The sequence below is a fragment of the Gigantopelta aegis genome, chromosome 6 (genome assembly GCF_016097555.1).
Source record: "Gigantopelta aegis isolate Gae_Host chromosome 6, Gae_host_genome, whole genome shotgun sequence".
NCBI lineage: Eukaryota > Metazoa > Mollusca > Gastropoda > Neomphalida > Peltospiridae > Gigantopelta > Gigantopelta aegis.
This window is the reverse complement of record NC_054704.1, coordinates 56,439,156-56,455,352: the sequence shown is the minus strand read 5'-3', so window position 1 is coordinate 56,455,352 and position 16,197 is coordinate 56,439,156. Positions and strand designations below refer to the sequence as shown.

At 34.6% G+C, this 16,197-nt stretch overlaps 1 protein-coding gene across 1 annotated transcript; it reads right to left on the bottom strand.

The window, feature by feature from the left end:
* Positions 1 to 229: 229 nt before the first annotated feature.
* LOC121376364 (metalloendopeptidase OMA1, mitochondrial-like) lies at positions 230 to 14,874 on the bottom strand. Its single transcript, XM_041504211.1, has 8 exons — positions 14,240 to 14,874; positions 12,677 to 12,905; positions 11,023 to 11,196; positions 10,295 to 10,402; positions 8,553 to 8,681; positions 6,755 to 6,829; positions 3,421 to 3,573; positions 230 to 2,559 (listed from the first exon to the last, which is right to left on the bottom strand). The coding sequence occupies exons 1-8, from the start codon at positions 14,515 to 14,517 to the stop codon at positions 2,398 to 2,400; spliced, it is 1,308 nt and encodes a 435-aa protein (XP_041360145.1). The 5' UTR covers positions 14,518 to 14,874; the 3' UTR covers positions 230 to 2,397.
* Between the last annotated feature and the right edge of the window lie 1,323 nt (positions 14,875 to 16,197).

Here is a 16,197-nt window from a genome sequence, read left to right as displayed (position 1 = left end):
AAGGAAGGAAATGGTTTATTTAAAGACACAACACATTTTATTTACGGTTATATGGCGTCTGACAGATGGTTAAAGACCACACAGATATTGAGGGAGAAAACCATTGTCACCACTTTATGGGCTACTCTTTTCGATTAGCAGCAATGGATCTTTCATATGCACCATCCTATAGACAGGATAGTACATACCACAGCCTTTGCTACACCAGTTGTGGAGCACTGGCTGGAACGAGAAATAGCCTAAACCGAATCCACATCAAGCGAGCGCTTTACCACTGGGTAGAAAGTGTAAAAATTAAATATTCATCTGTCGTCATCCAAAAGAAGGGGGAGGGGGTGGAAGGTTAGTTAGGTAATCTAGAATATAGATTGGTGACAACATTGTGGTCAAACAACAGATGAAGGCCTTCAACAAACATTCAACAAAATACAATGCAAAATCACATGAAGTTGCATGAAAGAAAGGTATCATGATGACAGCAAAACAAGAAGACCATGAAATAACCCAGTTGAAAAATCACTATATTGTGGTAATTTTGGTATGGAACATCTGGTTAGTGATGTATGATGGTATAACATAAGCACCCGTCTGTCCGGAGCTTAAATCCTCTGTGCCTGTTACATGTAGTTTGAAGTGTTATTCAGATGTGTGTGAATTCGACGACAGTGTGCCAGGGGTCTCATTCACAAAGGTCTCTTAGGCTCTGCTAGACAACAAAGCATCCTCTTTGCAAGTCTTTTAGCATTGCACTGCGAGATCGCAAAGTTGCGGGAGTTTAGTGAATTAGGCCCCAGGTCAGAAGACGCTGGTGCCTGGACTGATACAGTAAATATTTAACTAACCAATGATGGAAGTGATCATACATATATCTGTGGTGGCTAACACAAAACAAAACAAACTGTGGCAATTCTACTGACAAAGACTTATGTTTGATTAGTTATTAATATGGTTAAAGATGAATAGTTCAAAAAGGGCAAAATACTGTAAATTATACTATGTTAGCAATCTTAAAATTTTGCAAAATCTAAATAAGTGAACATAGAACTTTAGTGAGGTCATCATATCAGAAACTGAAAAATGAATAAGCTTAATTTGTAGGATCAGCTGAAATAATGTTTTTGACATGCAGCTTACAGGCATCTTGAATTTAGTAGAAAGTTGCAGTAATGTATATGCTAACCAACTATTGTTTGCTATCCTTTTGTTTTAATCAATAGCATATCACCATTGCTGTGCCTTCAGTTAATCACAGACAAAATAATTGCACAAAGGTTTTTTACTACAGTCTGTTTATGTCTCTTTAAATTTAATGTCATGAAATATTATCGTCTTGTATGGCCTAGCTAACATTTCATGCTTGCTAACATTAACCGATTTACAGTAATCCCTAGATTATGCAACAAAGTCATCACAATTTCTAACAATATACAATATATTTCGAACAATTGTGTGTTGATAAAAATCTTTTAGAAGTTTCGCAGTAAACTGAATAGTTACATACAAGTGTAATTATATTACATGTTCGATTAATTAAACAATACAAAACATTAGACATATTAATTAAACAATACAAAACATTAGACATACTACAGTAATAAGTAGGTGTTAATACACCCAGGTGTTCTTGGAGAGCACTTAATGGGTACTCACCAACTACACGTGGTCACCTTGTCTTGTAAAACAGACAGTGGTGATAGGAGATAACGAGTACAAGTAATTTGAGTCTAATAGATAATTTACTACACCTGCAGCTTATTTTCACCATAAGAACAAAACATCCATTTTGAATCAAAGATATGTACAAAATGTATATGAAAAAGCATATCTTTTTGAAAATATCTCACTGCAAAAGGCAACAAGTTTTGGTTATATAATTATATATTATACTAACAACATGTTAACAGACAGTATAAAATATACCTAAGCTATTTTGATACTAAAAACAGTAATAATATATAAATCACTTCAAAAATTAACATTAATAAAATATATCCATGGTTACAGCATTTATCTCTTTATAATTGGCAATGAAATCACATTTTACAATGCATCATTTGTCCCATCATACCCACCAAAAATATGGCTAGATATTGGGAAAGAGATGTATGAAACACCCAACCATCACTGATCAACCTTTGAGTAGATACATTTTTAATGAAGGTAAATAATAAACAATGCTGAAAACAAAACAGAAGCTGATAAAAGTCAACACCTGCACCTTCTGAATGTGCACGTTAAAACCTATGACCTGACCTGACCTGAAGGACATCTTACTCATAATGGCCATTTTTGGTAGCTTTTCTGCACAGCCACTATAATAAAAGTATCAATGGCCATAATACTTTGCCATCATATTAAAACTGTTAAATTACTCAGGCTAAAATGAACCCCACACTGTTAAGAGACTGTAGTTGGCAGTACTGGCACTTTCTGCAGGTTCTGTCCAGCTCTCCGTGCGATGGTGGTGTTCTGTAGTTCCTGCTCCAGGCTTTTGTAGTGATCTCGTGGATCGTGGGCGGGAAGTCGGAAACATTTGCATCCCTCTCGCACCACCAATGCCTGCAACACAAGCACACAAAATACACTATTCTCCATGCTTTAACATTATTCGAGATGAACATCATTAGAGATTTTAACTAGTAAACAAATGCATTTTTTTTAAATTATGGATTTTAGCATTACCTGAAAACTGTTCTGGACTTTGACATACCTTAAAACTGTTCTTTATTGTTCTGTGATGTAAAGGCTCATAATAACCCCATACTTTTCAAGACCCATTTTTGGTTATTCGCTTCATCTTTGTATTTCCAAATATGTCTCAACTGAATGATATCCTAAATGTACAGTCAAACCTTTTACAAAAGATACCTTATATAACAAACACCCATCTATATAGAATACACCAGAACAGTTCCTTCTGGATAAAAATAATTCTGTTCTAAATAATGACTGCTGGGATGTTCAGATCAGTCTACTGGAATGGGAGCAAGTGCCAATGTTTATGAGTCAGGTTAAGATTTTTTTTTAAATGCCTGTGCTGTTCTTCTAAATGATGACCTATTTTAAAAAGAAAAACCTTTTTATGCTTTTAATGTTTACCTTACTGTCATGTCTATGAGTGACTACTACACTGGTCTGATTTGCCTGATAAACCCACCTGTGGAATGAGATAGTCCAGGAACATGACTGTTTGATTAGCCCAATAAACCCACCTGTGGAATGAGATAGTCCAGGAACTTGACTTTTTGATTCACCCGATAAACCCACCTGTGGAATGAGATAGTCCAGGAACTTGACTGTTTGATTAGCCCAATAAACCCACCTGTGGAATGAGATAGTCCAGGAACTTGACTGTTTGATTATCCTGATAAACCCACCTGTGGAATGAGGTAGTCCAGGAACGTGACTCTGTTAACTCACCTGTGGAATGAGGTAGTCCAGGAATTTGACTCTATTACCACTGGCTGGGTGAGTGGAAAGCCACTCGGGCACAGCTTCATTGTCATCTATGTATTGTTCACGAATCTCCATTTTCTGCCAGAAGACACTGCTACCCCGGATATCATAACATGCCTGATAAAAGTGAAATATCCACCTTAAAATATTCATTTGTGAAATATGTTTAATATTTTCCAGTTGGTCTATCCATTTGCTGGACCATAACAGTAAGGTTTTCTGAAACCAAAATGTTCAAATATAAAAAATATACTGAAAGGCAAAAGTTATTGTGTCATGGATTGTTTGAAGTAATAAATTTGTGAATGGATTTATGGATGTAAACCAGAGAAAATGTGCATGAAACAGCTGGAAGAAATGCAACCAAGCAGTTGTTGCACCGATTGCATGCTTTGTGCAAGAAACATGGAATATTCATGAGAAATCCTGTCCAGTGTTCGCCATAAAAGGCCAGACATTCAGTTGCAAATCATTGTCACTCTGTGCAGCCTTCAGAAGTCCAGAAGTCAGAAAAACACCATTAGTGAACTGTCTGATGCAATTTCGTCATGCCACGCCTCAGTGAAAATGACCGATGTTGAGTCATAGCGATGCTTGAATCTGGTACCTCGCAGCAAGTGGTCCACGTCAATTCAACGTCCACAGAAACACCATATGACACTTATGGCAACGATATCAACAAAACAACCAGGTCAGGGACCATCCCAGAAGCGGCCGACCGACCACCCGTGACAATCCCACGCCAAGACGCATGGATCCTAACCACGCATCTGCGAAACAAGCATTCCCAGGAACTTTCTCCAGCGTTTGTGGCCTCAATGAGACGACGGTGTCAGGCCTGTATCAATGCTCAAGGTGGACACACTCGCTACTGACTGTGTGAACTTCACTATGGACCCCCTCTAGTGATGTGGCTCATTTGCATATGGCAGGTGTGCCCTTTTCATGGACTATTGCTCGTTTCCATACCTTCGGACATTTCTCTTTCCATATTATAACATTTCATACACAGCAGTAAAAATTTATCATCAATTATCTTTGTCTTTTGTGTGTCACAATAACTTTTGTCTTTTAGTATATCTGCAATTAAGAATGTCAGCCATGTTGTGTCTTTCAGTTTCCATATATCAACATTGGTCTTCCACAAATGTGGGACTCGAAATCAGAGCCTGCAAAAAGTGAAAAGTACATTTGTTTAATACCAGGTGAGATGGAAATTCAATTGCTAAAACCACCAAAAACAACCCCTGCAGGCCATTGTTTCAAGAGACAGATGTTTGTCTGATTATCATATCTGCTCTACATTGGCCTCTGAAATCTATGAGAACAATCATTTTGTTCATGCATTGCTCAAGCAAATTTTATTCTGCATTGCCAATTTTTTGCTAATGCATTAAAGGGAGAGTAAACTCAAATCAAGAGCCTTGTGTTGGAAAGCTGCATACCCGGACCACCAACACATACTGACACTTTAACAAATGAAAAACACATAATTTTAAAGTTAATAAAAAAACATGATTATTCCTGGTAACTGGGGGCAGACATTTTGTTTCCTTTTTGTGACGTCTGGTGGTGTAGCTTGGGGCAAAGTGACATCAGCTCCGTCAAAATTCCTCTATACACAGTGTAAACAAATGCTCTAATTTACAACAAGGCGCTTCGCTTTCATCAACCTGACTTGTAAAATAACATAAATGACTTGATAGTATAATAAACTATTTAACTAAATATATTTCAATTTGCATCAATAGAATGAAATGAAGTTATAGTATTTTTCTCTCTTAAAAGAAAAAATTCATATTATTAGGCCTATTGGTAGGGTACGTTTGAGCAAAAACGACCACTCACAATACCCAAGTGATAATTTTCTTTTCTTTGGGACTATGTAATTGGTCAGTTTTGTGATTTTAGATGGGAAAGTCTACTCAATCAAGGGTTTTACAGAATTACTTACAGTAATAAAGCAGGACTGCTGATAATGTCCATTATAATTTGAGGGGTGTCCGTGCGGTATCACACAATACCCTGTGATCTTAATAAAAGGGACACGTCTTTTAGTGTGTCTAGACACAGTGTCTGGGGACCGTCTAAAGATACACCTGCCAATCAGGAACCACAGGTACAGGCTACAGAAAGAAAAGACCAATTAACCAAGAAAACACGCCGATTATTATTTCAGTACGTGGGTTAATTTATGTACAAAACATAATACAGTTATTTCAACACTTTGACAATGGTGGTTTATTTTGTATTGAAAAATAATATATACTTGAAGCTGGCTTACTGGGATGGATATTATTACAGAACATTGCGATGCATCCGCAAAAATCAGGTATGTTTTGTTTCTTCAGTTCGAAGACTAATTCCTGACGTGACACGTTAGGTATTATATAACCACCAGCTCACCAGAGGGCGTATTCACTGGGATGGTACAAAATGGCTGCGCCCGTTATATATAATAGGCATCACATTTAACCATTTTATTAATTAACTATACGATTATACTTGTCGATATTAAGCAATAATGTGCATTATATATCGTTGAATATGCATACCAGGCCAAATGCCTTAATTGTCCCTTCCTTTAAATTTAAGTGTCATGCAAAATGAAAATGGGTTACATAAATTTTAAATTTTCGGTGGCCTGATTTAGTACTGCGATTCCTCAATGCTCTAAAAGACATGTCAGAGGTCCTAAATTATTTTACACACTAACCTAAACCTTCCACTCACTGTGCTATCATATTTTTTCTCAGCAGGACATATATATTTTAGGCTGCTATTTAAAACAAATAACAGCAGCAATATTTTGTGTCCTTGTGAAAAAAAAAAAACTTTAAAAGTAAGATACTTTTATCTGGTGAAAACATCAGATTTACATTTCTGAAAACTCATGAGTAAATATCACAGTTCTCTAAATGTTGAGGAAAGGAAACACTCCTCAAAATAATCTATGTTAGAGAGAAAGGTCATTTTATTTGTTAAGCAAATTCCTTTCTTCTTTTTTTCACAGATAAAGGAATGGACTGTAGTAGTCTTAAATCAGAAAAACTTCCAGAAATGTTTTCTCAAAGCTGTAACATGCATATTATGTTGCATTGTAGGTCATCTTTTAATGCTATTTTATAAAACTTAGAAGTGTGGATTGTTCAAACGCGATGAATGATGTTTCACACCCAACAGTCTGAATTGGCAAGTCGCTGGGTTTTGTCATACATATGTGCCTCAAAAAGAAAAATCTGAAAAATGAAATAAATTTGTACTGGAAAGTACAACAGTAAAACAAAAATCAACATACCCGTGCAGCCAAATCCAAGCCTACTTTATCAGCCTCCTTTTCTAACTTCCTACTGTATGGCAAATGCAACATCAACTGAAACAATATATCAATTTGTCAACCAAGCATTTGCAGAATATTTAGATATTAAAGAGGGTCTATGCACATCTTGTAAATACCATATTTTGCAGAGTATAACCTGCTATGTTTTTTGTTCTAGTCATAGGGGGATGGCTTATATAACGGTGCAGTTTGTATACAAATTTTATTTTTAGTTTCACATAATGTATGTTACGGTTAGCATGATGTTTTATTGTTAGTTTCACATAATGTATGTTACGGTTAGCATGATGTTTTATTGTTAGTTTCACATAATGTATGTTACGGTTAGCATGATGTTTTATTGTTAGTTTCACATAATGTATGTTACGGTTAGCATGATGTTTTATTGTTAGTTTCACATAATGTATGTTACGGTTAGCATGATGTTTTATTGTTAGTTTCACATAATGTATGTTACGGTTAGCATGATGTTTTATTGTTAGTTTCACATAATGTATGTTACGGTTAGCATGATGTTTTATTGTTAGTTTCACATAATGTATGTTACGGTTAGCATGATGTTTTATTGTTAGTTTCACATAATGTATGTTTCGGTTAGCATGATGTTTTATTGTTAGTTTCACATAATGTATGTTACGGTTAGCATGATGTTTTATTGTTAGTTTCACATAATGTATGTTACGGTTAGCATGATGTTTTATTGTTAGTTTCACATAATGTATGTTACGGTTAGCATGATGTTTTATTGTTAGTTTCACATAATGTATGTTTCTGTTAGCATGATGTTTTATTGTTAGTTTCACATAATGTATGTTACGGTTAGCATGATGTTTTATTGTTAGTTTCACATAATGTATGTTACGGTTAGCATGATGTTTTATTGTTAGTTTCACATAATGTATGTTACGGTTAGCATGATGTTTTATTGTTAGTTTCACATAATGTATGTTTCTGTTAGCATGATGTTTTATTGTTTAGATAGTTGAACTATTGGAACTGATGTTTACGTTGTTTTACACATGTATGACATTGAAAGTTCATCAATGCCACTATAAATGCAAGCATGACATCACTGTCATTTCTGAGTCAATGTCCAAGAACTATAAAACGGTGTGTGTGTGTTATATGAATTGGTCTTGTAAAGCATCTAAAACACAGTGGTGCAGGTTATACTCCACAAAATATGGTAATGTTCTTTGTTTAACATAAAAACCTTGAATTTAGAAAGTTAGTTACTGCCAAGTATTACCTATGTTATATTCCTTTGTTTGAACAAACAAAATCACTTTTATTTAAGTCATTTTACCTGAAATGTAACATAATAAAGGGTAAACTGCTAACTGAAATTTAAATGTTTAACTCTGTGTCAGTATATTAATAATATAATATTTGCTATTAACTAGGTATGTTCCCATTAAATGTTTCTCTAGCAATAGAGTAGAAATTTCAATATCGAGCACCTGTACATTCAACTCCAATACAGAGTTATTTCCCTTCTAGTCATGTGGTCTTTGGTCCACTAATGAATTTCAATTTATATTTGCTCTTTATTAAAAGACTATCAACAATATTTGTAATTCGTACAATTATTACATACTATTAAATCTGTTTTCACATATATTTGTGAAAAATATATATTAAATGTTTTAATACTTTATCCAACAAATGTTGAAAAGCCACATAAAAGGCACTAATTTATCATATTGTTTTTTTGGTTAATACTCTGAAAGAGTACATATTCCAATGTTTTACTTACCTCCATGACTTTATTATTAAACCACTGCGTCACGAGAGCAAATCCATCTGTTGGCATGATGGTCCAGATTGCAGCCAAAATAGCAATAACAATGAAATCCACAAACTGTGCATAGCTTATCTGTTCTGCCTGAAAACAAATTATAACAAATTGAATTTGCAATTAACTGTTACTGTACTGCAGTCTCATGTGAATATATTTCTGGACTTTTTCCTATTCATTAATCAGCGACTGTTTGTCTGGCTGTGTCAGGGGTGTGATCCTCAGTGTGTCTCGGTTTTCCTCATGTTGAAGACTTGGATGTGTCACTGATTGTGTTGTGAGGTATAGATACAGCTTCACTGATTATGTTGTGAGGTATAGATACAGCTTCACTGAGTGTGTTGTGAGGTATATACAGCTTCACTGATTGTGTTGTGAGGTATAGATACAGCTTCACTGATTGTGTTGTGAGGTATAGATACAGCTTCACTGATTGTGTTGTGAGGTATAGATACAGCTTCACCGAGTGTGTTGTGAGGTATAGATACAGCTTCACTGATTATGTTGTGTGTGTTGTGAGGTATAGATACAGCTTCACTGATTGTGTTGTGAGGTATAGATACAGCTTCACTGATTATGTTGTGTGTGTTGTGAGGTATAGATACAGCTTCACTGATTGTGTTGTGAGGTATAGATACAGCTTCACTGATTGTGTTGTGAGGTATAGATACAGCTTCACTGATTGTGTTGTGAGGTACAAATACCGCTTCACTGATTATGTTGTGTGTGTTGTGAGGTATATACAGTTTCACTGATTGTGTTGTGAGGTATAGATACAGCTTCACTGATTGTGTTGTGAGGTACAAATACCGCTTCACTGATTATGTTGTGTGTGTAGTGAGGTATAGATACAGCTTCACTGATTGTGTTGTAAGGTATAGATACAGCTTCACTGAGTGTGTTGTGAGGTATAGATACAGCTTCACTGATTATGTTGTGTGTGTTGTGAGGTATAGATACAGCTTCACTGATTGTGTTGTGAGGTATAGATACAGCTTCACTGATTGTGTTGTGAGGTACAAATACCGCTTCACTGATTATGTTGTGTGTGTAGTGAGGTATAGATACAGCTTCACTGATTGTGTTGTAAGGTATAGATACAGCTTCACTGATTGTTGTGAGTGTGTTGTGAGGTATAGATACTGCTTCACTGATTGTGTTGTGAGGTACAAATACCGCTTCACTGATTATGTTGTGTATGTAGTGAGGTATAGATACAGCTTCACTGATTGTGTTGTAAGGTATAGATACAGCTTCACTGATTGTTGTGTGTGTTGTGAGGTATAGATACTGCTTCACTGATTGTGTTGTGAGGTATAGATACAGCTTCACTGATTATGTTGTGAGGTATAGATACAGCTTCACTTATTATGTTGTATGTGTTGTGAGGTATAGATACAGCTTCACTGATTATGTTGACGTATAGATACATCTTCACTGATTGTGTTGTGAGGTATAGATACAGCTTCAGATTGTGTTGTGAGATACAGCTTCACTGATTATGTTGAGGTATAGATACAGCTTTTATAACTAGCACTTAGGTTTCTTCACTAAGTTTACAATTTCCCTGCAGTGTAGAAATTTATTTTCATAAAATTACCCTGACGCAAACAAAAAGCTGAATTAATGAAAATAGGTGAAAATAGATATCCACTATTGTAAGAGCACTTTTGCCTTACTGGTTTTAGAAATAGACTTACCCCATGAGAAAGCAAAGCATGTGCCATCTCGTGTCCCAACACGAAGGCTAGTTGATCATCATTATCAACAAACTCAACCAGACCAAGAAATACAAAAATATGACCATTCTGTAAAAGAAAAAAAAACAATTTAGACATTTATTCAACTGATGTTGACTTGATTTTCAATTTTAAAGACATTAATCTGTTATATATAACTAAGTGAGACAAATTTTTAAACATTTGGAGAATAACACCCTCCCCAACCTCCAAAAAACAAACAAATGAATCAATTTGTTTTTTCACCCTGTTATACACTTTAGCAACCAGAAACATCTCCATGCCGATATATAATTTAATGACAAATAAACACAGCATATCTTTTTATTAAAACCAAGGGCTCTTTCTTCTTTTATTAAATGGCAATAACAGGCCTAACAACTTTTAAATATATACAGTCAAACGTCATTATATTGACATTCAAGGTCGAAAAATGGTCCCATGAAATAAAATTATTACCAACTGTTATGCTCATCTCAAGCTACCAACACCTCAAGCTATTTTGGTCCAGACCCTTTAACATAGCAATAATAACGTTTGACTATATTTGGCACAAAATTCTTAATAGAAGATCTCTTCTGAAAATATCTGGTGCAGTATATTTAGATTTGGGGAAAGAATACTAAATGAACAGTACTGGGTTTTTGTTATTGACACTGATAGGCAATAGAATACTAAAACGAGCTCACTGGAACAACAAAGGCATTAATTGTCTTATCATCGATCAGAGTCAGCTTCCAGTTCTTCACATCCATCGATTTAATAATTGGATTGGATTCTATGATGCGGTTTGCTACCCTTTCGACTCGTTTCCAAACAGGTTTGTCAATTGGAATGAGAGAACCTTCGAACTTATCCAAGTGCTGTTACAAGATAAAAAAAAATACAATTTAAAGTAATTAAAATGTTCACACAAACATTCTACTTACTAACAAACATTCTATTTATTCACAAACATCTTCAGCTGATATTTGTCCAAGATTATATTTATATAACAACAATTCAAACTTATAAATGCAACATTAGGTCAAGGTTCCAACTGTCATTTGCCAAATAACAGATTATGAATTTGAGTATAATTTAGCAAACAAATATGCAAGAATTAAATTGTGTACTGAACTTTTGAAATTATATGATTGAAAAAACTAGAAGACTAGAATTTGACATTTTCAATTAAAATTCCCAACAATATTTTGGGGTAGTTTAACCACTAGTCTTATTACTGTACAATACTTTATTTTTGTGTGGAATTTATTTTCGTGGTTTTCTCATGTGAATAAAATTTTGAAAATAACTTCCACGAAACAAAAAGGATGTAGTCTCTTTCAACAAGACATCATTAGTTTTTGCTGTACAAGGCTAGTAGTACAAATGCCATACTTAAAAATTAACATAAAGAAAATGTACATACATGATAATAAACAATATGGTCATCAGTTCATCAAATAAAAACAACACACATTAAACAACGGAATTTAAATATGCTTTATCACAGTATGCTAAAAACATGAAAATTAAAAAATCCTACCTGGGTTTATATAGTAATACTGTTTATGACTCGTAGTACATGTTTTGTCTTCATACTAAAGACTTTGCTTGTTGGCCATTAAATTGTAAACAATAAATATCTTCATACGGTGAAACATTATTCATAACTGTTACAGTACTACAATATTTCACTTGCCTACTGGACCACAACCAACAAAAATGTACTAGCCTGCCAGAATTTCTACTAATAAGCCTGCCTACAGAACAATATATTATTGTTTAACAATACTAGTATACACACGGTCTTCACTTCAAATGAAAAACGAAGTCGTCTATTGTCAATGATGTACATGTACTGTTGTGTATTTCGTCATTATTCTGACCCATTTAAAGCAATGAACTATTGGGCTACGTCCCATGATCTATGATAAAGCTATACACAAATATTTAGCCCAATATCTCAAGGCATTGTGAAAAAAACATACGGAAAACTATATTTGGGACAGACAGAGATGAAACCTGTAATTCCACTGGTTGGACAGGTAGGGAACTAATAATGTGACAAAATCAAGGCAATATGATATAAAACAAAATAATTGTTTCAAATGTGTTAGTCTCTGAAAAACAATTATTTAAAGAATGGACAGTATATTACATATAATATGTATTTCATTTGACACTAAAGTCTCCCTACTCTATGTACATGTACTTATAAACAGAAAACAGACATCTATGATTAATGGTTATTCATTCACCAGCTAATAATTACAATACAAAGTATTAATGTAAACATAAATCAATGTACTATTGAATATAAAACAGTAAAACAGCATTGAAAAAAAAAGGAATTCTAACTGATTGAGCTTCAACAGATGCTATTTTGATGAGCTGATTGTGTGTAACCGCAATGAACCTCTTCCTGCCTGTGACTGGTGTCTCCTGAACGTGTAACTCATAATACACGAAACCAGTGACAACTAGACCTCCACCGGCCAAGGCGAATATGGGCCAGTTCTGTGTCATACGCGTCTTGAAGTGCATCTTTTTGTCTTTTGGTAAACTCTGCCACCATTTTCGCACACGTCTGTAAAACAATAACATTATTATACTGTCATGTATTGCAATATTCAACAGATAGGCAAAGTGTTCCAGTACCAGTGCACAAAATAGCGACCTGCAAAAAGCAGTCCAATTTTTACACCAAACAGGTAAAATTCAACTGCTAAAATTACCAAAACATCGCATGCTGAGCTTGAGATTCTATTACAATTAATTTTATAATCTCAGAGGTTCTATTAATTTTCCATACAGTCCTAAACCCACCACTCACCCCGGGCTGTATTATTTCCAGCAGGCCATTTTTTTTCTTAGCAGGCCATATTATATATGCTATTTCGAGCCCTGCAATGTACATCAAGACCACAAAAACATGCATGTGCAGGAACATTATTTCCACTGTACACACTTATCACAATATTTCTGGCTTTTATCAGCTTTAAAGTCTGTTCACAAATATCAATATTTCCACAGGTATACAAACTTTATACTCTTTTTTGCTAAACCCCTTCACCCTCCTGAAAGCTTGCATAACATTAAAAAACAAATTGATTTTGTAAGTCCTGAACATTTTAAATGTCAAATACATGTAATCCAGTTTTGTTGGTCATTCTCTAAAGGTTCTTTAATAAAACATTTCCGTAAATAAAAGTAATAGACAGGGCTTGAAACTCGGCAAAAAATGTGGTGGCCCAAAAAATAATGGATTTTGGCAAATTATGGTAAGCGAACCACAAGCAATAGAAATATTAATAGTGGCTCATATGCATATATGTTATAGCTCTAAAGAAGATCACTACAGCCATTATTTTTTAATATTTAAGTCGCCCAAATGGGCCCTGAATAGAAAATAAAATTATATGTTTGCTGAAGGCATAACAGGGCTTGCTTTTGTGATATAAATATCTGTAGGTAGAAAGAATCACTGACGGCACTTGGTAGAGATCCTCAACAATGGCAAAATGTATACAGCTGATGTACATTATCATCCAATATTTAGCATTTGGACGTTTGAAATATGTCTTACATACAGCAAAATAACCTTTCAGTCATGTTTATTTGCTGCAAAAGTCACTTTAAAAAAAATTGCCAACGGCAGGATCAAAATTGCTGTTGTTGGGCCGTTTCACCCATGGCAATTCTTTTAAAAATTGCAGTGGGAGACAAATTGTTACGTTCAAGCCTTGCATAATGTTTACATTTCAAAGTAAAAGTTATAAATCATTTTGGCTGGAAGCAACAATTATGCAATTTTGAAAAAGCACCTTTAAAGAAATTTATAGTATTTGCCCAACTATTCGAAAACATTTATCAAAGAATACCTCATACCGTTCAACAAAATTTCATATGATTGATACTTACCTTCCTGTTAATGCTGCTGAAACCTTGGCAATAGGTTTAACAAAGAGCCATAAAATGGGTGGGATATTTCGCTGTGAACTTGTGGAAAACCGTGTCTGCAGAGATGATTTTACTTGCAGAAAGTCATTCTTTATCAGACGTGTGGAACTTAAAGCTTTATTATGTTGTAATACTGGATGTGTTAATTTACTAAATAATACTTTTGATATAATATTATGACCTTTTCCTAACAGGGAGCAACAAGCACATGTTTTTGCAAGGTAGTTCACACTGGCCATATTTTTATCTGAAAACTATAAGTTCAGGCTTTTATAAACATTTATTTTAAACAGCCAGTGTTGACAATATAGTGTTTTTGCATAACACAGATCATAAACAGACTTAACTATGGCAACAGTATTTCATCATTTCAACACATCACTCAAAGGCCTTGAAAGGGCGGGCAAGTCAGCACTGAAGATGTTGCCAGAGTTAATAATATTTTACATTTATACAAACAAAAAATACTGTTACAAAAATAAGTTGCACAACTTTGACATTATTTCTTGTTTACGTATATCAGTTTATTCATTAATGACAAACTACTTAAACTAACATAAAATCAAATCAAAAACATGTTTCCCAACGAAAACCACAAGTTTCTTCCAATAAGGGGGAGATCACTCTCATGTAAAACAAAAATGGTTAAACCAGAGGCCCATTATGGGTTAACTTCAAAGACCAATTTTTTATCCAGATTATAAATAAATCTCGAAATCCAACAGTCCTGTTCAGTAGAAGGTGAAGCTGTTTAAGACTCACACTGATGAAGAAAACTTATAGTTGTCACTTTTTATGCCAAACCATTTGCATCCAGATCCAGACTTCTATGTCAATTAGCCCCGGTACCTTCAGATCAACAAAATGAAACGCTACACAAAGTAACCAGACACCCCTATCCGAAACAAACCTGCTTTGTACTTTCTTGTGGTGACTTAAAGAAATGTGTTTTTCTTTGTGTAGCGTTGGTACCGGTTAACAACATGTAAGTTTAATGTTATGACTGGATGCAAGAATAATCAAACTAAAGTTCTGTGGCATCAGATTCAGGAAAAAATGTGTATTTTAGACACAGTAGTTTGCGACCGTTTTGGTTGTCAACAATTGCCAAAGAATTACAGAGTTTCTTGTAGCCTTCCCCTACATATCAACATCAATAAGGGGTGGGCTGGAGGTGACTCGAGCTAGATACTTTTCAGATAGCTGCTGTTGGACGTTTTATTACAGGACATCCTTTACCAGTCAATTTCTTCTTTCAAGTTAGAAAGTAAGAGTCAGTGAGTAGTTAAAGACAATCAATCTGTATGATTATGTGTAACTGGACTAATTATAAAACTGGAGAAAGAAATATGTTCTCCCTCATGTAGGTGGGAGAAATTTTTTCCACTGCAAATTTTTTGTCATGTCTAAATTGATACTAAATGAAAACAAAGTTCCTGAAAGTACAGGTATCAACCAAATAACAAAAAGAATAACACAGTGCATATTTAAAAAAAAAGTTTAATCATCCAATATCAAGCTGGGACTACATGGTCAGTGTAAAGCTTTTCTGAACCACTATTTACTATGTTCATAATTCAACATATATAAAAATCATTAGATCACAGTTCACAATACCAAATATATTCAATGAAGTGTTGACACACATACAAAGAGATGAACAGACAGAGCAAAAACAATATGTCTTCTATGCTGTAAGGCACGAGACACAATCAATGGTAACAGATTAGATGTCAATGAAAAGGACTTGGTCCTTAGTCTTGTCAAAGAAACCCTTATGCAACCTACGTATGGATGTAACCTATCAGTGAACTGCAAATCACCATACAGTCTGTTATGGACTTGCTCTACATTCAATCAATGCAAATGCTCCATGTTGCCAAGAAATGCTCACTAGCCTGGTTTAACATAAACCTCAG